The sequence below is a fragment of the Biomphalaria glabrata genome, chromosome 10 (genome assembly GCF_947242115.1).
Source record: "Biomphalaria glabrata chromosome 10, xgBioGlab47.1, whole genome shotgun sequence".
In the NCBI taxonomy this organism is placed as follows: domain Eukaryota; kingdom Metazoa; phylum Mollusca; class Gastropoda; family Planorbidae; genus Biomphalaria; species Biomphalaria glabrata.
Genome location: NC_074720.1, coordinates 881,721 through 907,944, shown reverse-complemented (window position 1 = coordinate 907,944; position 26,224 = coordinate 881,721). Strand labels below are relative to the sequence as shown.

At 35.4% G+C, this 26,224-nt stretch overlaps 1 protein-coding gene and 1 pseudogene across 1 annotated transcript in view; one reads left to right on the top strand and one right to left on the bottom strand.

The window, feature by feature from the left end:
• LOC129928607 (dipeptidyl peptidase 2-like) overlaps nucleotides 1-26,224 on the bottom strand; it is a 173,727-nt pseudogene that overhangs the window by 121,135 nt on the left and 26,368 nt on the right.
• Nucleotides 6,319-26,224, top strand: part of LOC129928614 (uncharacterized) — a 28,736-nt gene continuing 8,830 nt past the window's right edge. The window contains exons 1-9 of the mRNA XM_056043437.1: nucleotides 6,319-7,469; nucleotides 13,392-13,534; nucleotides 15,328-15,481; nucleotides 17,598-17,657; nucleotides 17,813-17,872; nucleotides 18,030-18,089; nucleotides 19,990-20,059; nucleotides 25,334-25,388; nucleotides 25,909-25,968. Coding sequence (XP_055899412.1) covers nucleotides 7,400-7,469; nucleotides 13,392-13,534; nucleotides 15,328-15,481; nucleotides 17,598-17,657; nucleotides 17,813-17,872; nucleotides 18,030-18,089; nucleotides 19,990-20,015 — 573 coding nt within the window. The 5' untranslated portion in view covers nucleotides 6,319-7,399 and the 3' untranslated portion in view covers nucleotides 20,016-20,059; nucleotides 25,334-25,388; nucleotides 25,909-25,968. The remainder of the gene's footprint in view (nucleotides 7,470-13,391; nucleotides 13,535-15,327; nucleotides 15,482-17,597; nucleotides 17,658-17,812; nucleotides 17,873-18,029; nucleotides 18,090-19,989; nucleotides 20,060-25,333; nucleotides 25,389-25,908; nucleotides 25,969-26,224) is intronic.

Sequence of the window (26,224 nt, the reverse complement as noted above, 5' to 3'; positions counted from 1 at the left end):
AGTTACTAGTTGAACGCCAGTTACTGGTTAAACGTCAGAGTTACTAGTTGAACGCCAGTTACTGGTTAAACGTCAGAGTTACTAGTTGAACGCCAGTTACTGGTTAAACGTCAGAGTTACTAGTTGAACGCCAGTTACTGGTTAAACGTCAGAGTTACTAGTTGAACGCCAGTTACTGGTTAAACGTCAGAGTTACTAGTTGAACGCCAGTTACTGGTTAAACGTCAGAGTTACTAGTTGAACGCCAGTTACTGGTTAAACGTCAGAGTTACTAGTTGAACGCCAGTTAATGGTTAAACGTCAGAGTTACTAGTTGAACGCCAGTTACTGGTTAAACGTCAGAGTTACTAGTTGAACGCCAGTTACTGGTTAAACGTCAGAGTTACTAGTTGAACGCCAGTTACTGGTTAAACGTCAGAGTTACTAGTTGAACGCCAGTTACTGGTTAAACGTCAGAGTTACTAGTTGAACGCCAGTTACTAGTTAAACGTCAGAGTTACTAGTTGAACGCCAGTTACTGGATAAACGTCAGAGTTACTAGTTGAACGCCAGTTACTGGTTAAACGTCAGTTACTAGTTGAACGCCAGTTACTGGTTAAACGTCAGAGTTACTAGTTGAACGCCAGTTACTAGTTAAACGTCAGAGTTACTAGTTGAACGCCAGTTACTGGTTAAACGTCAGAGTTACTAGTTGAACGCCAGTTACTGGTTAAACGTCAGAGTTACTAGTTGAACGCCAGTTACTGGTTAAACGTCAGTTACTAGTTGAACGCCAGTTACTGGTTAAACGTCAGAGTTACTAGTTGAACGCCAGTTACTGGTTAAACGTCAGTTACTAGTTGAACGCCAGTTACTGGTTAAAAGTCAGAGTTACTAGTTGAACGCCAGTTACTGGTTAAACGTCAGAGTTACTAGTTGAACGCCAGTTACTAGTTAAACGTCAGAGTTACTAGTTGAACGCCAGTTACTGGTTAAACGTCAGAGTTACTAGTTGAACGCCAGTTACTGGTTAAACGTCAGTTACTAGTTGAACGCCAGTTACTGGATAAACGTCAGAGTTACTAGTTGAACGCCAGTTACTGGTTAAACGTCAGAGTTACTAGTTGAACGCCAGTTACTGGTTAAACGTCAGAGTTACTAGTTGAACGCCAGTTACTGGTTAAACGTCAGAGTTACTAGTTGAACGCCAGTTACTGGATAAACGTCAGAGTTACTAGTTGAACGCCAGTTACTGGTTAAACGTCAGAGTTACTAGTTGAACGCCAGTTACTGGTTAAACGTCAGAGTTACTAGTTGAACGCCAGTTACTGGTTAAACGTCAGAGTTACTAGTTGAACGCCAGTTACTGGTTAAACGTCAGAGTTACTAGTTGAACGCCAGTTACTGGATAAACGTCAGAGTTACTAGTTGAACGCCAGTTACTGGTTAAACGTCAGAGTTACTAGTTGAACGCCAGTTACTGGTTAAACGTCAGAGTTACTAGTTGAACGCCAGTTACTGGTTAAACGTCAGTTACTAGTTGAACGCTAGTTACTAGTTAAACGTCAGAGTTACTAGTTGAACGCCAGTTACTGGTTAAACAGCAGATTTTGTTCACTTCTAGGAAGACAAACATTGGGCCTTATCATTTCGAGGCCTCATGCTATCTATCTATCTATCTATCTATCTATCTATCTATCTATCTATCTATCTATCTATCTATCTATCTTTCCTATATCTATCTATATCTATATCTATCTATCTATCTATCTATCTATCTATCTATCTATCTATCTATCTATCTATCTATCTATATAAAGAGAGAGAGAGAGAGAAAGGGGGGGGGGAGAGACAGGGATTCACTGCATTAAATGACGACCAATTTGTGATTTAATTAGGTCTACTCGCACTGTTCAGCGTGCGCCAGGCAGGTGACAAAAAAAGCAGTGACAAAACGAGGGCACTCAGGGAACTTGCATTCGATGTGATCACAGATAATCCACTGTGTTGCTTTATATATTCTTTAGTGACAGTTTTGTGACTTTGTTTTGTAACACTGATTTGCTTTCATTTTGTCATAAGTATAGGGATTTATTGAAAAGTTCTGTCTGAGTCTTATTTCACCATCAAGCTTATAGTGATTATCTTCATCATACTGACCTTTGACTTTTGTCGCACAGGTGCTGTGACGATTAAAAAAATAGGTTCTTTAATCTGATTTGCATAGGATTACCAAACAAAAGAATCTCGGAAGCAGCTTACGTGAATTTTAATGTGTGACATTGACAATTCTATTTTGTTTTCTTTTGGGGCATTCGTTTCTCTTTTCAAAGGACGCAACTACAAACTGTGTAGTTTCTAATTTAATATCAGTTTTGAGCAGAAAATTGCAATAAAACTTTCGTAAAGGCACTCTACTGTATTGGAAAATATCAAGCTTTATCTCGTGAAAGAAAGTCTACCAGCCTATTTCGCATTTTCACATTTAGGACTATAAGAGCAGTAGACTCAACAAAATGATTTGGAAAATGAAGACCTTTCTCGGTTCAGTGATTTTGCTATCTACGTGTAAGTAACATTTTAACAAATCAATTAGGTCTGCTTTTAATGCTCATTGTGTGTTCATTTTAGAGAGTCCATCCTATTACTTTTTTTTTGTATTGTAGCCTACTGGTATATAATCAAAGTCCAAAACACAACAATAGGAGAAACTGTAATTTCTTTTTTGTCTTTCGAGTTTCGGATTTTTTTTTTTTCAGAAATAATTACACCATAGTCAAATTTACTGTACGGCGGAAGGGTTCAAACACGAACCATCGTAACGACAGTCCGAGGCGCATACCATATATTTTACATTATATGGACTGCAGTTCCTTAAGTAGGCTATCTGTCAAAAATCATCTTATTTTACTTTTTAAAGAATGGTCACTGTTTTGTTATGTTTTAGAAATATAGATTCGATATTATATTATTAGCGATATCTATTGATAGTTTATCTGAAAATTAATAATTAATAAATATAAAATAAATATAAGTAATAAATATAAAGATTGGGTGGGGAGGGAAGGGGGGGGGGACATATTTGTGAATTAAAAAAAAAAAGAACAAAGAGTGTAAATAAAAATCTGAAATTTAAAAACAGAAAATTAAGAGACGTCCTTTCATCTTCTAAATTGGACCAGCAACAAAATTTATTCAAAACATTCTTTTCAAGAAAACATTTCAACATAGCCGCCATGCCCATTTCTACCCCGCCTACATGGCTATATTTGAATGAGCTTCATGAACAGAAATGTCTAAGAAAAATCGGAAAAATCTTGGAAGCCACCCGCTCCATCAGAAGTGGTCGCGAAGTGGGCTACTACTGTCAATCATGACAAGAACAGAGCGGTACAAAAACTCGTCCGTACCTTACTCGATCAGACTTATATCAACGCTAGTCGTTGATCAGGAAACATGAAAAGGACCAAAATGCCTGTGTGTAGTCGCTGAATGAACTCTTTATGTTGTGTCTGTTCTATTTATTTATGTGTATGTTTCTGTTGTGTTGTCTTTATATGAGAAAAGAGTCCAAATTTCCATATGGATCAATGAAGCAGTCTTAGTATTTATTGCGTTGCAACAGTCAAAACGATGACCCCCCCCCCCCCACCCCCAAATAAAAATTAATATGCAGCCTCGTTTGCTCTTCACATTATCGGTCAGTGTCTCCTCCTACTTCTGGCTTATTTTAACTTGCTCTACCGTCGCCAGGAGAAAGCTCTTTACAACTCAGAAGCAGTGCCCCCCCCCCCCCAAGCCCACTAAAAAGTGACAAAGGGCAGCGCCAACATACTTTTGTTTTCCATCTAGAGCCGAGGTTCTCAATGTAACTGGCCTTTTGACGTGGTATTAGTATTACACATAAGGCTGGTCATTAAGATGTAGAAACTTGTATCACACAATCAATGTGTCGCGAATGCTGTAGAATGCTGGGTTCGTGCTGCCTGGAGTCACACTTGACACGTAACAAACATAAATAGTATAGTTCCGTGGATTGACTAGCATCCGAATTGTACAGAAAATAACTATCAAAATACGTGTACTGTTCTCAAGTCCCATAAACGACTCAACTGACTAAAAGTTACTACTGTCTTCAAGTGACTGCCCTACTCAACTGACTTAAGGTTACTACTGACTAAAAGTTAATTTAGTCATTCTTACTTCTTCTTTCTATATCAGAGGTTTTGACGTGTCTTTCACCTTCTTGACCCGAGGTGAACATATAGCAGGCAATATCAACCGAGACTATGACACTCAACCTGTGGGTCACGACCCCCTGGGGGGTCGAATAACGATTCGCCAGGGGTCGTCTAAGACCATTGAAAATATAGATTCTAATACTGCAAATGCTACGTCATGCTTAAAAAAAATAGTCACATAAGTCTGCACCACAAAAATGGTGAATACGAAATAAGTTAAAAAGTAAAAGTTTCCGTTGCGGTCTGTAGAGTGATCGTCATGAAGGATATCTGTTTCTGTGGCCACGGTTAACGAGGGTGTCATGTGGCTAGCACAACGACCAGCCGCATTTACTTTCCCCAACTAATATCAGGTGGGCCCTACACATTAGAGCTGGGTGGACTTAGAGGCGCCCAAAGATCCCCGAGTTAAAAATCCTAGTCTTCATCGGGATTCAAACACAGGATTACCGCCTTACCGCTCAGCCACCGCGTCTCCCGAATAAGAAATAGAATAGTAAATAAATGCATGTCACAAAGATGCAATTTTATTTATTTATAATTTAATCATAATCAGAACTATTTATTTCAAGACTACAATGACAATTGTTTCATGTTGAAACTTAAAACATGGCAACGCATATCAAATATTTAAATCAAGTGAACTGTTTTAGAACATTATCAAAAGCACAGCTACTTAGGCTTATGATTTTTACGGTTGGGGGTCGCCGCATTAAGTAATATGGGCATAATGGGAGAGAAAATTTGAAGTGAAAGGCTGTTAAGGCGGTAACATTGTAGCCCTATCTTTGTGGGCTACCTCCGTAAGTTGTGGGCTTAACATTGTAGCCCTATTTTTGTTGGCTACCTCCGTAAATTGTAGGCCTAATAATGTAGCCCTATCTTTGTGGGCTACCTCCGTAAGTTGTGGGCTTAACATTGTAGACCTATTTTTGTTGGCTACCTCCGTAAGTTGTAGGCCTAATAATGTAGCCCTATCTTTGTCGGCTACCTCCGTAAGTTATGGACTAAACATTGTAGCCCTATTTTTGTTGGCTACCTCCGTAAATTGTAGGCCTAATAATGTAGCCCTATCTTTGTGGGCTACCTCCGTAAGTTGTGGGCTTAACATTGTAGACCTATTTTTGTTGGCTACCTCCGTAAGTTGTAGGCCTAATAATGTAGCCCTATCTTTGTCGGCTACCTCCGTAAGTTGTGGACTTAACATTGTAGCCCTATTTTTGTTGGCTACCTCCGTAAGTTGTAGGCCTAATAATGTAGCCCTATCTTTGTCGGCCTCCTCCGTGTATATAGACCTATGTAGGCTACTTCCTTAAATTATATCCTAACATCGAATATTCGTATGCTACTCCCATAAGTTGGACTACAATGTAGGTTACATTATATAGCTCCTAAGTTGTAGCATTGTAAAATTGTAGACTTCGTCCATAAATTGAAGTAGGCCTACGCTGTTAAAATGTGTTAATGTACGTAGGTGACATCATTTCTATAAAATTATATAGTGGGTATGCAGATGAGATTGTTTGTAATTTTTTTAAAAAATGTTCCTGATGTTGATTCAGAGTTAAAGAAAATGTTGATTTACTACCTAATCCAAACCTCCCGCAGGACGACGGGGATGGCAGTGGGCAGGGTATCAACCCGGGACCATCGACAAGTCCTAACGACAGTCCAGCGCGCATAACGCACGACGAGGCAGCCACTCTTGTAGTCCATATATTTATATTTATGACGGGTTTACGAAAATGCAAGACCCGCGCACTATAGGCCTATACCCTCAATTTTAACAAAATATGCATGTCAAATAAAAGATGCTAAATGGGATTAATATAAAATAACGTTATTCGATTATTCTCTTCACCAATAAAGCCTAATATATATAGGCCTATATCATCTGTGCTAATATTAGAAGATATTACGTCATTGTTTGTTGTTTATGTTGTTTTATGCGAAAGCAAAGAATCGGACGGAAATAAAAGTTAGTTAGGTACCCTCAATCAAATGGACAAAGTGAGGTATATGTTGGTATCGTAAAGCAGATATTTAACAAAGCATATAAAAGTGGGAAAGATCCATATCTCGCTATGCTCGAGTATAGAAATACCCCGATAAGCGGACTGCTTTATTCGCCATCACAACTGCTGATGAGTAGAAGACTCAGGGGCATCATTCCAACTGATCCCAAACTATTGAAACCATCGGTAGCTGAAAATGCAGAGACATTACTCAACGAACGACAGAGGAAAAGCAAAGTGAAATACGATTCAAAAGTAAGGTTACCTAAAGACTACTCTGTCGGGGAGAAGGTGAGAGTTCGTCTAGGACAAACATGGCAGAAAGCAGTCGTCATTAAGAAACATCCATCACCCAGATCTTACATCATAAAGACAAATGATGGAAAAACATACAGACGAAATCAACGGTTTTTAAACAAGAGCTACGAAGAAGACATCTCTGGGTACTATGACACCGACGAAGACAATGAACAGCAAACTGTTAGAACAAACGAAACAGACAATTATAAACCAACATCTAGAGAACTTGCTGTGCCGGTCAAGACAACCAGAAGTGGTCGAGTTGTCAAAATTCCTTGTAAATATTAAGAACTTTAAAAGGAAGGATGTGATAATAGCTTCAAAAGGAAGGATGTGCTAATATTAGAAGATATTACGTCATTGTTTGTTGTTTATGTTTTATGCGAAAGCAAAGAATCGGACGGAAATAAAAGTTATCATTATTAATTAGTAACGTCTACAGTAAATTATTATTAATCTATGACAACAGAACATCATCTATTAAATTAATATTAGCCTATTAATACAAGTTTGAAGCCGGAAAAGTTTGATTTCTATACGAAATTCTACCCAAGAGAATGATCGTATTTATGACAGTCACAATAGCTTGGGCTTGTGCCTACATTTACAGTCCCTCTCACATGTGACATGTTCATACGTATGTTGTAGTATGTAACATGAGAATGACTTTCTGACGGAAAACTTCTGACTATTATGGGGAAAACATTTTTTTTTTTGGTCTACGAAGTTACTAGATCTATATAACAGTTTGATAACCACTGCGTATTTACCCCGTTTAGATTTAGCTAATTAACAAATTAGCACCGAAGCTCGTGCTAACCTGGACAGCTTCCGTTTGCCGGTGATTGTTTATCGAAACATTGAATGCACCTTGTGCGAGTGTCTGCTATAGAATATCAACACCAACACATACTGTCACATAGTGACATAGCAGGTAAGTTAATTTTTTTTAAAAAATATATAGTGATTTTAGTCTAGACTCCGCTGCTAAAAGCGGAGGAAATTACCCTATATTCACATTGGCCTATAATATATATATATAATTATTATTATTATATAAATTATTATAATTAGATCTATATTATATAATTTATATTTATATATAGATCTAGAATCTAGATCTAAAACTAATATGATTTATTATATAAGAATATACATATGATCTAGATCTACAATCTAGTCACTAGTGTAGATATAAAAAATAAATGAATTTAATAACCGTAACTTAACTTCTTAAGACACTTAGAATACTTAGATCTAGATCTCTATAAGTCAAGTAACAAGTTAAGTAAGCCGGCATTTAAGCAGTCTAATGACTCTCTAGAAATAGATCTAGATCTAGAATTCTAGATCTAGAATCTATGTCTAGTTGAATAGTTCTAAAATTCAAAATCACTGGACACTGCCATTCAAGCAATCATGATTCACTCAATGACTCATTATTGACATCATAAAGGATAATTTTTTACATTCAGTGGCATCTTCAAAAACCTTCAAAACCTACACATTTCATTTGTACAATCTAGAGAATCTAGTCATAGTGACAGGTCTGACAGTCATACATGTTAATATTATTATTGACTTAAATTTAAACTCTGCTAATTCTTTGGTTTTCCTGGCTGATTCAGGCAACCCATTCCATTCTCTAATCAATGGCACTATTATAGTCACTAGGCAAGAAAAAGCACTTCTTGTATGAATTAGTTCTAGCATATATATATATATATATATATGGAATTTATATGAAATGTGCCACTATCTATAGATTTTATATAAAGAGTCTAGATAAGATGTAGATCTATATAGATTTACTTAATTATTCATGCCTTCATGGCATGAAGGCTTGTGTTCAGGAAAGTGGAGAACCCTTTAAAGTATCATATGGGGTAAAACAATGTTGTTTCCTAGCACTGTTCAGTATTATGTTTTCTGCTATGCTGACAGATCATATGCATTCACAAATAGAGATACAATCAGGATAAATATAACATATAGATTTGATGGTGGCCTATACAACCCGAAGCGGCTCAAAGCAAAGTAAAAAAAAAAATCAGCAGTAATCAGGGACTTGCTATTTGCTGACAACTGTGCCCTAAATGCCTGCTCTGAAAATTATCTGCAAAAGATCATTAGTAACTATGTATAGCCAATGCTAGTGCATCCTATTTCAGAATGTCTAAAATGTTTGGAATAGACGGGTATCTCCACATACACAAAGCTAGGGATTTATTGAGCTGTCCTCCTCCCGACAGTTCTCTATGCCTAAAAAACCTGGACAGTGTGTATATATATACTTTCACATGACCCATCTCAGAAAAATACTGAATGTTAAAAGGCAAGAAAAGATACCAGATACTGAAGTCCTTCAAAGAGCGGGCCTGCAAAGCATGCACACAATCCCGATGCAGTCCCAGCTGTGATGAGAAGGCCACATCTGCGCAGTAGACGACTGCAGCATCCCTAAACGACTCTTGTATGGCCAATTAAGGGAAGGAACGCCCTCACAAAGTGGACAAAGAAAACGCTTCAGTGACACCTTCAAAGCTTCTCTGAAAGCATTCAGCTTTGACTCAGACACCAGGGAGACAGAAGCACATAAAACTGGCGCACATATTGCAGGGGGCACTAGAACATCGCTGGGAGAAGAATAGCGTCAGAGAAAAAAATCAAAGGCCAATGACGCTAGCTCCAGCTGGAATAACCTGCCCATTGTGCAGCCAAACTTTCCGGGCTCACATGTTTGTAAAATGTTTTACATGTTTTGGGTGTTCCTTCAGAGTTGAAGATTCCAAACCTCCCACAGGATGACTGGGGATGGGAGCGGCAAGGTTTGAACCCTGGACCATCGATAAATAGGAACAACAGTCCAGCGCAGAAACCGCACGACCAGGCAGCCATCCAAGGTCTCACCAGCCACATGTGGAGGCTCAAAACCCCAGTGCAAAGCCCTCAGCCCCCTGGATGACAAAAGACATCATCGAACGTCAATGGATGAACTTAATTATAGATTCTTAGATCAAGACTAGTTTGGATCTGCCATATACTGTTTCTTCACTAATCATAGGTCTAGAATTATATGTATTTAAATTATACTTCCCCCTTCATTTGTCATGATGTGAAGCTTCTGCCTGGGCATTAGCAATGGTCGGGATGATGTCATCATCCACTGATATTTTTTTTCATGGTTGATTCCTAAAGCCTTTGTTTTACATGTTTGAGATGTTCCTTCAGAGTTGAAATAAATGAAGATAATCTACTTCCTAGGCGAAATCTCTGCAAGATGACGGGGATGGCAGTGAATAGGTATGAATCCTGGACCAATGGCAATCCAGCACACATACCACATGGCCAGGCAGCTTTTTTATGTTTTGGAATAGCTACAAGGCTGCAGAAGTTTGAATTAAGAGTTTTTCTTCTCCTAGGTGGTAGCTAGCCATTGTTAATGAGCCCCTCCTCCCTGAATCTTACTGGTTCAGACCCAGTTACCTGCCTTCATCCTTCACCTTTTATTGAAAACAGTTTCCCTTGACTCAACATCTAAGCCACACTTCTTGGACTAGTTTTTGACATTTTATAGGTATTGGCGTGCTTATTAAATATAATATCCATTACCACTTCTGACAAACTTTCTGGACCTATATGTGTCCAGGAAAGAAGGTGGCACTACAATTACTATTTTATAGAAAAAATAAAATAAAAGAAGGTTGGTAGAAACAAAAAGTTTACAGCCCACGGATCTTTGATCTAGATCTTTTCTATATTCAAGCATCTATAAAAACTTAATATAAGAGGACAATTTTGATAGGTCATACTTAAATGGCAGGTTTTCATCTACAGTTTTAATTTATAATTAAATTATTTCTGAACTTGAGTATTCCATATTCTAGTTAGGCATGTCTGAGATTTTATTAGGGGGCACGGTGGTGGAGTGGTTAAGCACTTGGCTTCTGAACCTGGGGTCCTGGATTTGAAGACTGGGATTTTGAATTTTGGGATTTTTAGGGCGTTCTTGAATCCACCCAACTCTAATGGGTACCTGACTTTTATTTGAGAAAGTTAAGGTGGTTGGTCGTTGTGCTGGCCACATGACACACTGCTTGTAAACCATTGGCCAAAGAAACAGATGACCTTAACATCATCTGCCTTATAGATAGCAAGGTCTAAAAGGGGAACTTAACTTTTCTAACTCTGAGATTTCAGATATTTAGAAAACATGTTATTACTTACTTACTTGTATAAGGAAGAAAAACGCACAATCCAAAAAATGGCCAGCTCCTCTACCACAGAAGCAAAAGCCACCTTAACCTGCGCTATCTGTGGACGGGAGTGTCTCTCCAAAATAGGGCTCCACAGCCACATGAGGAAGTGTGCTCTGAGATGAACCATAGTCGTTCTACGACTGAGGGAGGCCAATGATGTATAAATATTTTTGATTATATTTTAATTGAGCTTTAACTGCTGGTTTCTTTCATTACAATATTAGTCTGCACATAGACTGATTGATCTGATTTGTTACCGGTACACTGTTTTTACATTTTAGCTTTAAATGTTGATTTCCTTCATTACAGCATTATCTAGATCTGATTTATGACTGTTTTTGTGTGTTAGAAATTAGAAAATTAAAAAATAAATAATTTGTTGATCTAATCAATATTTATATTTATAATTTTCAGATCTGAAGCCAGGGTTTTATGGCTCAATAATAAAAGCTAAAATGTAACTCTTTGAGCTATTCCAACTTACCTAGATAACAATAAGCTGTCAAATAGTGTACAGGAGACTAACTTTGAAAATAAAGACCTCTGCTTTAACTTAGCTAAGAAAAATTGGATTAAATGAATTTCTACATTTAATAATTATTTATTAAGTGAAGTAATTTCAAATCTAAAGTATAATTTGTTGTAATGTGTTTTATTTTTTCAAAGTTTAATTTATATCTTCAGGTCAATCCTTAGCCAAGATAAATCAGCAATATGCTCCTGCAAAAGGATAATACATTTTTTCAAAAGAAATAGAAACTAATGAAGACTGTTGTGAGGATGGTGCCAAGTTTGAACAATGACCACCATCATCCTCCCTGTCCTCCAGTTGTGGTCTTAAACTTTATATCTAAGAAAAACAAACAGAACCAGACTTTTTTAATGCTAAATAACTACCAGGCCTGTACAATTCAGTAGACAATTGTCTACTGAATATTTTAGGGACTTGATGGTAATGTTTTGAATCATTCAGTGTGGAATCAAATGTATCACTGATATTCAAACTATGATCCATAGGCCATATCCAGCGAGTGACAGGTCTTAACTGGTCACTTGAAATTCTCGCTATGCAGAATGAAGCAGAAAAGACTTAATTCATTGAACACCACAATTTTGTGTGACCTGTGACACACATATTGCACACATGTGGCCCCTAGAGCAAACAAGATTCAGCACCATTGTAATACATACAGTTTGCAAGCCAACATAATTTTTTATTTGGATCTGAGAACATTTATAATTATCTAACACTATTCAACACTTTCTGACAGCCGAAACTTTGCAAAATACATGGTTAAAATGTTAAAATAAAAAATTGTGCTGTCTCGTGTATTTCAATGAAGTGTGATTTATCAGTATATTGTAACAAGTACTGCGTCTCTGTGTAACTGGTTTCTAAAACTATCATAAACTATTTTGCTAAAAAAAATATTTAAATGTACTTTTTTCCTTTAAGATAGGACTTTTTTTTTTCCTTTTAGTACAATACTTATAATAGCATCAAATGCAGGTAGCTGATTTGTATGCTGACTTTATCGATCTCACCAGTGAGATATAGTGAGTCACGATGGCTGGTGGTGAATTCTATCTCAGCTCGGATGCCCTTCAAGATTCATTGCTATTCTGAAGCTACTGCATGTGGGTCGAAAGGTTAAATCAGCTTATTTCTCTGTAGAGAATGATGTGATGCAAGGCTGTGTGTGTTGATAATATTACTACACTCTGTAGCTTTAGACAGTAAAGGAATCCATCCTATACCTAAATTAGGCAACTATCCTTCAATGATGCTTTGCTGGAGTAAAACATGGCCAGTTATCCAGCCAGAGCTGGAAATGAGCTCCTGCACAAACTTAGTACTCTTAGTGCTATTGATGACTAAGATACATTGTAGTATATAAACTATGGTAAATTAATTTTTTTTATATTAGTCACCAAGAATTTTAGACCCTAAGCTGGATATTTTAAAATTTAAAAAATACATTATTTTTCAGACTCATCTACATACAAAGAAATCCCAGATGAATAGAATCACTATTTCACTCCTCGTTACTTTCATTATTTAGTTTTATTTCAAACAACTAGTTTCTTACCATGTTTTATTGTGCTTTAAATGAAGACTGCTTAACACACATGCAAGTTCTCAACTATGCTTGGATGGCTGCCTGGTCGTGTGGTTTGCACGCTGGACTGTCGTTCAGATTTATCGATGGTCCCGGGTCCAAACCCTGGCCGCTCCCATCCCCCGTCGTCCTGCGGGAGGTTTGGACTAGGAAGTAATTATCTTCAACTCTGAAGGAACATCCGAAACATGTAAATCAAACAAAACTATGCATTCTAGATAAGACTTCAAAGTACTTTAAAACATTTATTTACCAGGGGAATATGTCATTAAGTCTCCAAGATTAAGTGTCTCAAGTGTCACTACACTATTCTTGGCTAACCTATGTTTGTTATAACATGTTATAACAGTTTCATTCTAGCTACACTTTTGGTTTTGAGATTTCTATTCACAAAATTATTTCTTTATTCTTCTAAATATGTATCCTAACTGTATATTCTACTAAATATGTATCCTAACTGTATATAACATTTTTTAGTTTTTCAGATTTCCCTTAGCGGAAATGCCAAAAGTAAGCTATCTCTCCACTGTTCACTGGACCTGACAGAGAATCTGGTATTGAAATCACTGAATCCAAATCTAGTTGCAGCCAAAGTGAGCGAAAGTATGAAAAATGTTATGGTGAGTACACTTTGATTGACATTTTAGCCTAGGTTTTGGTCAATGAATAACATCTTTATAGGTACATGTAATACTGTTTGATTGTCAAAAGAGCTTAGCTGAAGGCTCTTCAAGCTCTAGGCTTATAAGCCTGCTTGAACAACCATTCTGTCTGGAAGAGATCCAAGTCAATGCCTATGTAAAGCATTGCTATTTCCAATTTATCTGGCCAAAGGCCAAGTACACCAGAAACCGCCGCCACTTTCCTTTGTTGTGCCAAGCTAACCGTGCAGGACTCGCCATTGGTGTAACGTTCCCTTGAGGAGCGGCGCATGGATTATTGACAGGGACGTGTGAGCTCTCTTTCTACTCCACTCAGTGCAATGGGAAAGCTCTTGCATTCCCTTGAACACTCCCACAGGAGGTTTGTTTTGCTATTCATTTAGCCTGATCACTTCCTCAAATGATCGTTTCCACTCAGGTACCACGTTGAGGCAGAATAGCGTACTCGGGAGATGTAATACCAGAAATTAATGTAGTCCCATCCTGAACATCTTTAGAGCAACATAGTATAGAAAAAAAAGTCTAGACATTTTTTGTAACATTGAGAATTTTCTTGCAGAATTAATCTTAAGTGTCTTCATAGACATATAAGATAGGTTTTCTTTGCTATTTCACTGTGAACTATTTTTTTTTTATTGGTTACTGCCACTGACTAGTGGCCAATTAGAATCACTACTTTCCTCTTGCTATCAACACAATCTACTTTTTAGATTCAGCTCCTCTTTAATTCTTGTGTTTTATTATGTTAAGAGGTTTTATTTCCACCTCCACTTATCTGATTTACTCTTAACAGCTCTATTCATCCTATCCCCTATGGCTAGGAACTCAAAATCAGTGAAACTAGCCTTTAAAATAAAACATCACTGGTTCATTACATCAATGGATTCAGGATTTCCTGAATATTTCCTGTAATATTAAAATGGCTCTAAACCAACATTAACAGTCAACTCATGTGTACATCAAGGAACAGTCTTAGTATAATTAACATAAATGAATTACCAATTTGCATTAGTTGCATTTGTCAGATTATTTGCAGATGAATTATAGAGATGGAAATCTAATTGGAGCATGTCTTTCCACCCAGAAAAATGTCAGTTATTAAGAGTAATAAAAAATTTAAAACAAATAAATACCACATATCTTCATCTAGGTAAATCAGTTACATGGACTAAAAACTCCAAATACCTAGGTGTTATAGTAAATGAAAAATTATCATGGAACCTCATATAGAGGAAATTTTAAAAAATCAAACAAAGCAATAGGTTTTTATTAAAATATTATTTTTTTTTACAAATCCAATAAAGACAAACTAAAATGTTATTTATCCTTGATTAGGGTTAAAAGAATATGCATCCTCTGTTTGGGACCCCTCAACGTAAGAAAAAAACATTTAGAAACAAGAAGAGACACAAAATAGTGCAGTGAGATTCATAACAAATCAATATTCACATTTAGTCAGAATAACACCATTAGTAGAATCATTAAATTTAGAGACCCTTCAGGATAGAAGACTAAAGTAGCAATTATACATAAAACACTGAACCAAAATCTTCATATACAAAAAAAAAAAAAAAAAAAAAGCAAACTTATATAACACTAAGAAAGACAAAGAGATAAGCACAATTCTGATTCTATTTGCTAGGATGAATTCAATAAGTGCTCATTCTTCAGCCAGGAAAACATTAATATGATTTTATGCACATATTAATGTATTAATTAGACATCTATAAAAAAAAAAGTTTTCATTGCAGTATCAAGAAAGACCTTCAGTTAAGACCAAGGAAGTGATTACAGTTAACACAAGTCTGGACCTGGACACATTCTCAAAGCTCTTACCTTTCTTGCGATGTTACTTTGTGAATTCTCCGGTGAATGAAGAAAACAAACTAAATGTGGAGGACCAAGGTATTTTTGTGTACAGTCTTTATGTGAATATCTTATTACTCATATAGTTTAGTTTTGTACATTTACTTGAGGTTTTGTGTGTGTGATTATATACATATATATAGTATTCTCTGTAAAGAGTATGGCTTAACAATTAGTATGAAGAAAAAAAACGTTATGGGACCACCTGCTACAACATCACCTTCCATCCTCATAGATGATAACAAACTGGATGCTGTTAATGAATTCTGCTATCTTGGATCCACAATTTAGGATGACCTGTCTCTAGAAGAGGAGAAATGGTTACAGAAGACTGCCTCAACATTCACTAGACTCAAGTCAAGAGTTTGGGAAAACTAGAAGCTCACTACAGCACTACGCAAAGCAAGAGAAAAAACTAAACTCATTCCATTTGTGCTCTCTCCGAAGAATCTTGAAAATCACATGGAAAGAAAGAGATCCTTCTTGCACGAACAGGTATCTTTACAGTCCTCAGACAACACCACCTGCGCTGGCTTGGACATTTTCGCCAGATGGAAGACAATCGCATCCTGAAAATTATTCTCTGTGGGCCACTTGAGTTTTAAAACTGGTCGCTCTGACCTCCTTTACATGGATGTAACAAAATGGGATCTAAAATCAGCAAACATTGATACTGACCATTTACATAGCCTTAGCCTTCACTAGGGACAGCAAAAAAACATGGGCCTCAGCTCTGGAAGAAAAGCATGCCATGTGAAAAATGGCCAGCTCCTCTACCACCTAATTGAAAATCACCTTAACCTGCAATATCTGTGGACGGGAATGTCTCTCCAAAATAGGGCTCCACAGCTACATGAAAAAGTGTTTGAGATGAACCATAGTCACTCTACAACTGAAGGGGGCCAACTGGAAGTATTCTCTAAAACAGACATAAGATAGCTTTTTATAAAATACATTCCTTGACTGGCTTTTTATAAAAAGTTTAAAACAACAACACATGAGGGTATGGGTTGGCTGAGATATTAATCACACCAATAAGTTTTTATTTATGGTAAAGTAAATAGACTTAAGAATACAGTGACACTTAAAAATAGATATACAGTTATACAAATTTCACCCTTGTTTTTTATTGAAAAGTAAAAACATTTGTTAATATATTAGTACAACAAGGGAAATACTTTAATTCACTTTTAGCTGAAATAAAAAATTGAATACTTGTGTGTGATGCTCTTGAAATAGTACAGGTCAACACATATACATGTAAAGTATCAAGTCTCATTGATCACATTATTTACAAGCATTGAAAACGTCCAAAACAAACTCACACTAAAACCTCCACTTGCCTCTCTGCTCTACCTCTGAATCTTCTCCTGTCCAAGCCACATACTACAAACATTCACAGGTTGGCCCTTTATACAGAAACATGGATTACCTTAGTCTACAGCATCAAACGCAAAGATATTTAGAAAGAAAAGAAATCAAACATCTTTTTTTATGATTTTTGAATTGGTGACTTGGCTTGACCATGGAAGTGTGGCGGCTGAGTGATAGAGTGCTTGGCTTCTGAACCGCAGGTCCTGTAGCTAAAATGCTGGTGAAGACTTTGATTTTTAATTTCTGGATCTTCGGGGCGCCTCTGTGTCCACCCAGACCTAGTATTAGTAAATTTGAACTCTCAACCTTAAACCGTACATGAGGATATTAACTCATGGATACTATCAGAAAAATATTGCACAAGTCAGCCTCTGAGATCCTAGGGACAAAGCAAAGGAAAATTAAGCCATGGGTTACACAAACATCCTTGATTTATGTAATGGAAGTAGAGAACTAAAAACAAAAAAAAAGTGAATCCCTTTCTGGCAGAAGAATGCAGTTCAACCAACAAAGAAATATGCATGAAAATGAAGTCAACAAAAGAAAAATTAATCTTTGACCAGCGAAGTATAAGCGATAGTTGCTTGAAAGCTGGGAATAGCAAAAAAGCATTTGAAACATTAGAACCTTTAACAAACTGGAACCTTATATTCTTTTTCTCTAAATTATAAAAACAGTAGCAAACTATTGAAAAGATATTTGCACCAATAGTGTTATTTTGGAATACATTTTTTATAGTTAAAAAAATTGATTAAGAAACATGCAATTTCTTTATTTATAGCCTCAAAAACTACTAGACTTATCAAGACTACAAATCCAATTTATTCAACTAATGGTGATGGTTTGTTTTACTTTTTATCTACAAAGTCTTTGTAGTAAGCTAGAAAAATGAAAGCCATAATGTTTCAACTTTGTAATGATGCAAACTTATAAAAAAAAATAATTAATTAATATTTCATTTAAAATAACACAATTATTCAATTTCTTTGTTCATAGCCTCAAACACAACCAGACTTAACCAGACCACTGACCCAACCTATTCAACTAATGCTGATGGTATGTTTTACTTTTTATCTACAAAGTCTATGTAGTAAGCTAGAAAAATAAAAGCCATAATGTTTCAACTTTGTATTGATGCAAACTTATAAAAAAAATTAATTAAATAATATTTGATTTAAAATAAAACACAATTATTCACTTTCTTTGTTCATAGCCTCAAACACAACCAGACTTAACGAGACCACTGACCCAACCTATTCAACTAATGCTGATGGTATGTTTTACTTTTTATCTACAAAATCTATGTAGTAAACCAGAAAAATAACCTGTGTAACAATGCATGGTTAAACGCAATTATACTCTAATGTTCTAATTTTCACAGTGATCTTTTTATTTTTAAGCCTTACCTTATTTTCTTAGACCCCGGAAATTCTAGTACACATTCATGCTTCATAATGAATCATGGACAAGGTGATAGCAAATTCATTGTAATATTTCATGTGGTGACTTTCATGTGTGATGCAAATGTATCACACTATATGTAAAAGTGTATTAACAATGAATCACTATATAAAATGCTCTTAAAACAATGGGTGTACCTTTCACAGCATTCTTCACAGAAGTAGTAAGGATGATACGGACTCACATTCCTTTTTTAGATAGTAACATGATAATAAAAATAACAAACATGAGCCACCTCTAGTTCCAATACAAGCCTAAAGTTCAGTCCCTTTAGAGAGGCAAAAGGCAATATCCTTGCAGAACTATTGTACAAAACTATGGCATCAAAACTGCTGCAAGATTGTAGTAACAGTTTGCATACTCACATTAAACAAGGGTAAGCCAACAGTACTGCAAGATAGCACTATAGAGCCACAAAACCAACAGTACTGCAAGATAGCATTATATATATAGCTCTTTCTGTCTCAGAAGACAATGGATGTGCCCAGATGAGTCACTGGCTTGGAGTGACTGATCAAGCCAATTCTAGAGCGGCAGAGTTTGCCACAGTTCCTGCATGTATATACATCTGTCCTAGGGCTAGCTGACAGGGCAGATTTCTTTTTCTTTCTCTTGACTGATGCAGCTTTGTTTCTTTAGCATTCTGCAAAGTTTGTACCAGCACGTACAATCTGTCTCCATGCTGTCCGGTCTTGGGCTATCTCCTCCTACACACTTTGGTCGATGCCCGTGGCTCTCATGTCTTGCTTGCAGACATCTCTGTAGGTTAGTATTGGGTGGCCCTTGGGTCTGGCTCCCTCTGCAAGCTCAGCCTGTAACATGTCTTTAGGAATTCTTCCATCTGACATACGAGTGACATGACCGAGCCAGTCTTCTCTGTTGAAGGAGAGCATAGATGCTATGCATGTTGGCCTGTGTCAAAACTTCCTGGTTGGTGACATGATCCCTCCAGAAGATGCACATTATGCGTCGCAGGCGGCGTAGGTGGAAGCTATTTAATCTGCGTTCTTGACGCATGTAAGTTGCCCAGCTCTCACTGCCATAAAGAAGTGTGCTCAGAATGCAGGCATTGTAGACAAGGATTTTTGTTACCGTGGTCAATTTGGTATTTTCCCACACATGCTTGGAGAGTTTTGCCATTGCTGCAGAAGCCTTTCCTATTCTTTTTGTCAAATCTAGGTTGCTGGCTATTGTTGTTCCCAAATATGTGAATTCCTGCGCCACCGTAAGTGTGATTTCCAATTTGTATCACTGATAGCATTATAGAGCCACAAAACCAACAGAACTGTAAGATAGCATTAAAGAGCCACAAAACCAACATTCATCATAGTGAGAATAAGGGTCTATAACAAAAAGCAATACAGCAGCAAAAGTGTGTAAGGTAGCATTATAGAGCCATCAAACCAACATTCATCATAGTGAGAACAAGGGTCTATAACTAAAAGCAATACAGCAGCAAAATTGTGTTTTAGGAGTCAGCACACAAAAAGACTTGGTGCCAGAATAATACAAGTACACACCACTGACACACCACAGTCATTAATAGCAACAGTGTAGTACTTCTCTGACAATTGGTTTTTAGAAGAGTATTATAGATTAGTTGAGATTTTAAAGACAAATATTGTGATTTCGGAATTATTATTTTTTTACTTTACTTTTTTCTAAATGTTTTTCATAATTATAATATTGTTTTTGTTCTTTTTTTCTCTTAGGCTCAATGGAAAAAAAAAAATCCTAATGGTCATTTCAATTTGCTCAACTTTCTTGATTGCTGTCGCATTGGTTTGTACTGGCAGGTGAAATTATTTTTTGTATTGAAAGGATTATAAGCTATATTTGTTTTGATTTTTAAATCAACTTTCTCATCCTTTTTATGTTTCCCATGTTTGGTACTTTAATAATATAATACAGACGGTACTTCAAAAAAGAAGATGATTACTATTTGGGCATAAATAAACCCACCCCTTTGTAGACACTACTCCCATCTTTATAAAACTCTAAACCAGGCCCTCTTAGTCTTTAAATGCCCCTAATTAATTCACAAATCCTGTTACCACATTAACCCAGCATAACCAGCTGAAAAAAAACAACAAATTATGCTATTCTTCCTTGGTACAGACCGCAAAAGAGCTCAGGGCAAAAAGCTGGCTGGAAAATACAACATATTCATCATCCTATATCTTCAAAGCTGATAGAATCCTCCTAGCATTGTTTAAGTTAGCTAAATCATTCACGAATTTTTGTATATCAATACCTTCTGTTTCATTCATGTACATTTTTAACAGCACCAATATTGAAAAGCTGCCTTTTGTGCTTATTGTCATGCTAATGTCTCAGAAACTAGAAATGCTATTGAATAACTTATTTCACCATGGCCTTAAATGTGCTTAAAAAAAAATAAATGTGACAGCTGCTTTTAGCCTGATCCCTTTTTTAAAATATTAAACATGCATCTAGGTGAATTTCTAAACTAGCATAATGTTCTGTTTCAAGTTTCAATAAAGCAAAAACACTATATATTTATGTATACATAAATACAAGGAAATGCAAAAGAGAAATTACACATACATGCACATGCATGCGTGTGCACAGACACACACATATATACACATACATACATACATACACACATACATATAGCATTACTTATATTTTTGCATTACTTTTAAAACTTTGTGGCAGCCCATTTGTCTCTAACTGTTTTAGTAATGTAAGATTTGTTTGATTTTTATTTATTTACATATTTGTTAAAAAAAATTAATAGTTATAAATAAACTTATGTAAAAAAATTCACAATATATTTTCACTGTTATTTTGGTTGAAACCAATTTTATAACAACAAAAAAGATTATTTCAATATTGTTTCATTTTTTTTTGATCTCTCAGGTACCTCAACAGCTGTTCAATTTAGGTAAGAATTTATTAATTTTTTTAATGTTTCTTTTTTGCAAACCTAACTTCTGCATGGATCATTTGAACAATGTACAATGACATATTTGGAGGCATGGTGGCTGAGTGGTAAAGCTCTTGGCTTCTGAACCAGGGTCCAGGGTTCAAATCCTGGTGAAGACTGGGATTTTTAATTTCTGGATCTTCGAGCGCCTCTGAGTCCACCCAGCTATAATGGGTGCCTGACATTAGTTGGGGAAAAGTAGAGATGGTTGGTCATTGTGCTGGCCACATGACACCTTCGATAACCATAGGCCACAGAAACAGATGGCCTTTATGATTGTTACGACACAAGACTCTTCAAAATAACAAGACACTCTCAGGTTTTACTTTAGAAGTACTTTTAATATTATAACAAGTTACGTGAATATGAACATTTCATCTCTCATCCTGTCAAATCTCCTTCTGGCTCCTGTTCAACATCCCTTCCATTCAATACCCAAATACCACCTTTCGCACCATGCTGCGCTACGTAACAATGATGTTCACATTTATTTGCACTATTTTCATGTTGTTTGTCAAATGCAATTAGCAAATATAAAAATGGGTGGGTAGATAGACAGATATGTCGAGCAAGATTATCTTCTTTTTAAATTTTTTTTTTGTCATCTGTAAATTCAAAGAATAATTGGTTTACAAAAATTAAATATTGCATAATCTAATAAATTTTTCATGGTAAAAAATTTAATCATCTCACATATTATTATAATCTTCTGAGCTTCATTTGACATCATATATATTACAGACATTCTTTCAAAAAAGAAGATAGTTATATCCTATGTGTATGTATGGTTAAGCTATGGCTTCATTTTCTTAGGTAATCTAAACTAGCTAAGACTTTCATTTTCTTAGTTGATTCAGGTATCTAGTTCCATAATGTAAAAATTCAGCATGTTGTCATATTGTGTTGTTTATATTGTTCTATAATTAAGGAGATCATTTAAGAACAGTTGAAACAGTTGTGTGCCTAAGACTGTTTCTTATACTAATCTTGAGTTAAATGTAATTGATGTAGATTTGGAGCCTTCATATTATTACACAGCTCTCATCCTTAATCTTGGGAATCGAAGACATTGCCATGAGTACAGTTAGTTCTCTGCCTAGCAGGAAATCCTGAATCCATCAATAAGACCTATTAGTTGAGTTTCACATGACTTAAATCTCTTAAAGTCATAACTGCTTTTATTTGAAAATATATATTATTGACATCATGGTCAGATAGTCCAGAGATCTTATCTTATAAATTACAGATGTTACTTCATAGAGAAGATAAGTACATTCTTGTATGTGTATCCATGTACTAATTAATGTTAATGTCATAATCTACCACTAGTTCATGTCTGTAAGATACAATAGAATAATTGTATTAGTCTGAGCGAAAGGAAATTCAATTTGACCACAATAGTCTACCTCAGCAGTATTACAATAACAAAATAGATGAAAAAAAAAACTAACAATATCAAACATGAAATATACACACACACAACCAGTGCTTAATTTCTCTGATGTTGTTTAGTCTAGTTTTTTTGGGTTTTTTTAAGTTGGTACGAACTTAAATGGTGTAATGTCTCTATAAAATAGTTCATTCATATCCTAAGGTTTTATGTTGGTCTATGGTCAATATTTTCCGATTGATCTCATAATGACTGCATCCACCCATAATTTAAAAAAAAACGTTTTATGTTTAATTTCAGTTCTGATAATTGGTTACATAGTTCTTGCATGTATTCTTAAGCTAGAGTGTGATGATCTGTGTACTCAATATTATGAAGTAATTTCTTCTGCTATGACTGTGCTTTTTATATTTTATATGGCTTAAAAGAACTCATCTACGAAAATGTCAAATTTTGTACAAAAAATTTCATAGTACCAATTAGAATTTTCTAACTGAAATTGTCTGATTTTGTCAAAGTTTCTGTTCCTGCCATTCGTTTTATAATAAAATTCCTAAAGCTGGTGATTTATTTTGAATACTTAGAAAGTTTATTTCTGTAGTCTTAAGATGTGTAGCTATTTTAGCTTTAACTTACTTGGTTATTTTAGATTTACTAGATTTAGCAAGAGTTGCCGGTATAGTTACATATAGATAATGATGTGAGAACAATAACATCAAAATATAAGACATTATAAAGTGTGGAGAATTGTCTCTTCTCTTATTAGATGAAATAATTTAATAAGGATAATTTTTTTGTGTCTAGAGACAGATGTTACTTTATAGAGAAGATAAGTACTCAATAAGTACTCATACTCAATAAATGGAATTCTACTTGCTCACAGTTTGCATCCTTATCGGATGTCAAACATCTTTCTTGAAATGTTCCATTTTATCTCCCCTTAAAGAAAACAAGTATAATGCAGACATGCCTACAGTCCCGCATTATGCGGAACCGTCCCGCAAAAGCATCAATAAAGCTCACATGTTCCGCCGTTCCGCATTCACGTTTTTTTGTTCCGCCAAGTCTGAATTCCGACACAAAAAAAAAAAAAAAATCGCCGATTTTTCATTATTTATTAATAGTGCGAAATGAAAATACTGAATGAAAATAAAATATATATAGGTCTGTGTTTATTGTTTACATTTCATCTTCTCCCGGACCCGGTGTGTCCTAAATTTACGAAGATTATAAGATATGGTTGAGCTAGATCTGGACATAGATGTAGATCTAGTACTCTAGGTCTAGATACTAGATCTATTCTTAGAATCTAGTAAGTGCTAATAATCCAAATGTTCTATTCAAATCCCTTTCTTTTCCCGACAATGGCTTTACACTCTACTCTAATTCTATTTGTGTATTAGTCTAGACCTAGACTCTAGAATCACTCTAGACTAGAGACGTCTTGTACTAGATCTAGATTCTAGATCAATATTCTAGTACAATACTGTCAATACAAAGTAGTAGAGACGACTCTAGATCTAGATCTATTCTAACACATGTAACTCACTGTCTACTCTAGTTAGTAACACTAACTCAACTGGTTTCTAAGTAAAAGGATTTTTTTTAAATACGTTATTAAAGATCTAGATCTACACCTAAATGATAATAATGTAATTAACTTAGACACAGTAATGCTAAGGCCTAAATAAGGCTATCTATATTATATCTACTTATTACTTACATTATTTACAAAGTCTAAATTGGGATCTAGGGCTAGGCCTAGCACTAGATTAGATTACTAGATATTATAACTAGATGATACTAACTAAATCTACATTCTACATCTATCTACAGAAATAGACTTAAAAGGTGATAGATCTCTAGATTTCTATGTAACTATGTATCATTATCATGATTATGTAATAAATTTAGTTCTCAATAAGTCCATAGATCTAGACATAAATATTTAGATCTATGATATAATTATTATAATATGTGTTCTTAGACTTAGAGGACTTATTAGATGTAGGTCTATTCCTAGACTAGTAGACAGACTCTTAAATTATTTTAGATCTAGAACTAGAGACAACTTCTAGAGTGACTAGAGTAGAGCCCTAGAAAAGGATAGATAATCAAGTAGATCTAGAATAATCTAGATCTAGTCATTAGAAATTAGAATAATTAGATTTAGATCTAGTACTAGTAGTAGTAACTAGGTAATTAGAATAGATTTTTTTTAGAATTCATCACATAGGAGTTAGAACTATTGATTTCAAACAAAGGATATAATTATGAATTAAAGGTTTTCTTACTTTTAATTATAGTATACTATTTACATCTAATGTATAAGAAGCAAACCAGTATTGTTATTAAAGTAATATAATTGAAGTTTTATTTATATTGCTAGCAGTATGGCTGACAAACGTAAACGCGCATATGTTCCACATTGGGGCCCAAAGTTCCACATTTTCAACCTGAGTGTTCCACATTCTGGGTCTTGGGGGTAGGCATGTCTGATAATGAAAACCCTGTATGGCAATTTAAAAAAAGAGTAAGGTAAAGTTTCCCTTTCAGTCCTAGCAATCTATAGTGCAGATGATGTTAAGGTCATCTGTTTCTTTGGCCAACACTTAACAAATAGGGTGTCATGTGGCCAGCACAACACTAACACTAAACATTTTTCTTATTGTTTTTTTTTTTTTACAATTTTAAAATGTTCTTATTCTTTCAGTATTCAAAGCAATGCTGTGGTCTGCACCTCCAATGCTGCTGAAGAAATAGAGATTGTAAGTATTTAAATACCATTTAAAATTTTGTATCAACATTATTTACTATTTAATTTCTGTATTCCACAAACATATAAGAATTGCAATGAGGGGGAGTGGGGGGGGAAGAGATTCATCATGTGAAAAGTTTAGAGATGAAAAAAGAGTTCTTATTAAAAGAATTTTCAACTAGTCATTGCGTACATTGATTCTGTCAACTATATATGTGGCCTCTTTAAATCGAGAAATGACAATGGATCATCTTATGGAAGTGAGATGTAGCTTATGCCTTAATCCTGGATGGAATGATGCCACCCTCTCCATGTGGGTAACCAGCCAGGCTAATTAGCCCCTCCCTACCCAAATCTTACTTGCTTAAGTGTCAGTACTCGCCTTTTCCCCTTCTCCTGTTAGTGATAAATAGTTAGACCAGGTCCAAGGTCTGGTTTTCAGAGGCTATTTGAGATGCATGCCTTTTTAAGAAAAATGTTTTTATATTGAACTTGTTAAAATTTTATTAGATTTTTTTTTCATTCCATAGGCGAACAGTACAGAAGAAAACCATGTTTATGACTCAGTAATATATACAGGATATCAGACCGTAAGTCATTAAATAGTATTTGAACAGTCTTATTTCAAATTTATTGTTTTCATTATCTCTCTATGGTGCAAAGAAATGTATACTGGTAAGGCTATTTGTGCCTGTAGAAAGTAGAGCTATTAGTTTTCTAACAATTTATTGAAAATTTTTTATAATAAATAAACAATGTCAAGAATGCTTAATTGGATATTACAGTTGCCAACTCTAAAAAAAAGGATTAAGATATAATTTTAACAATATATTAATTACATTATCT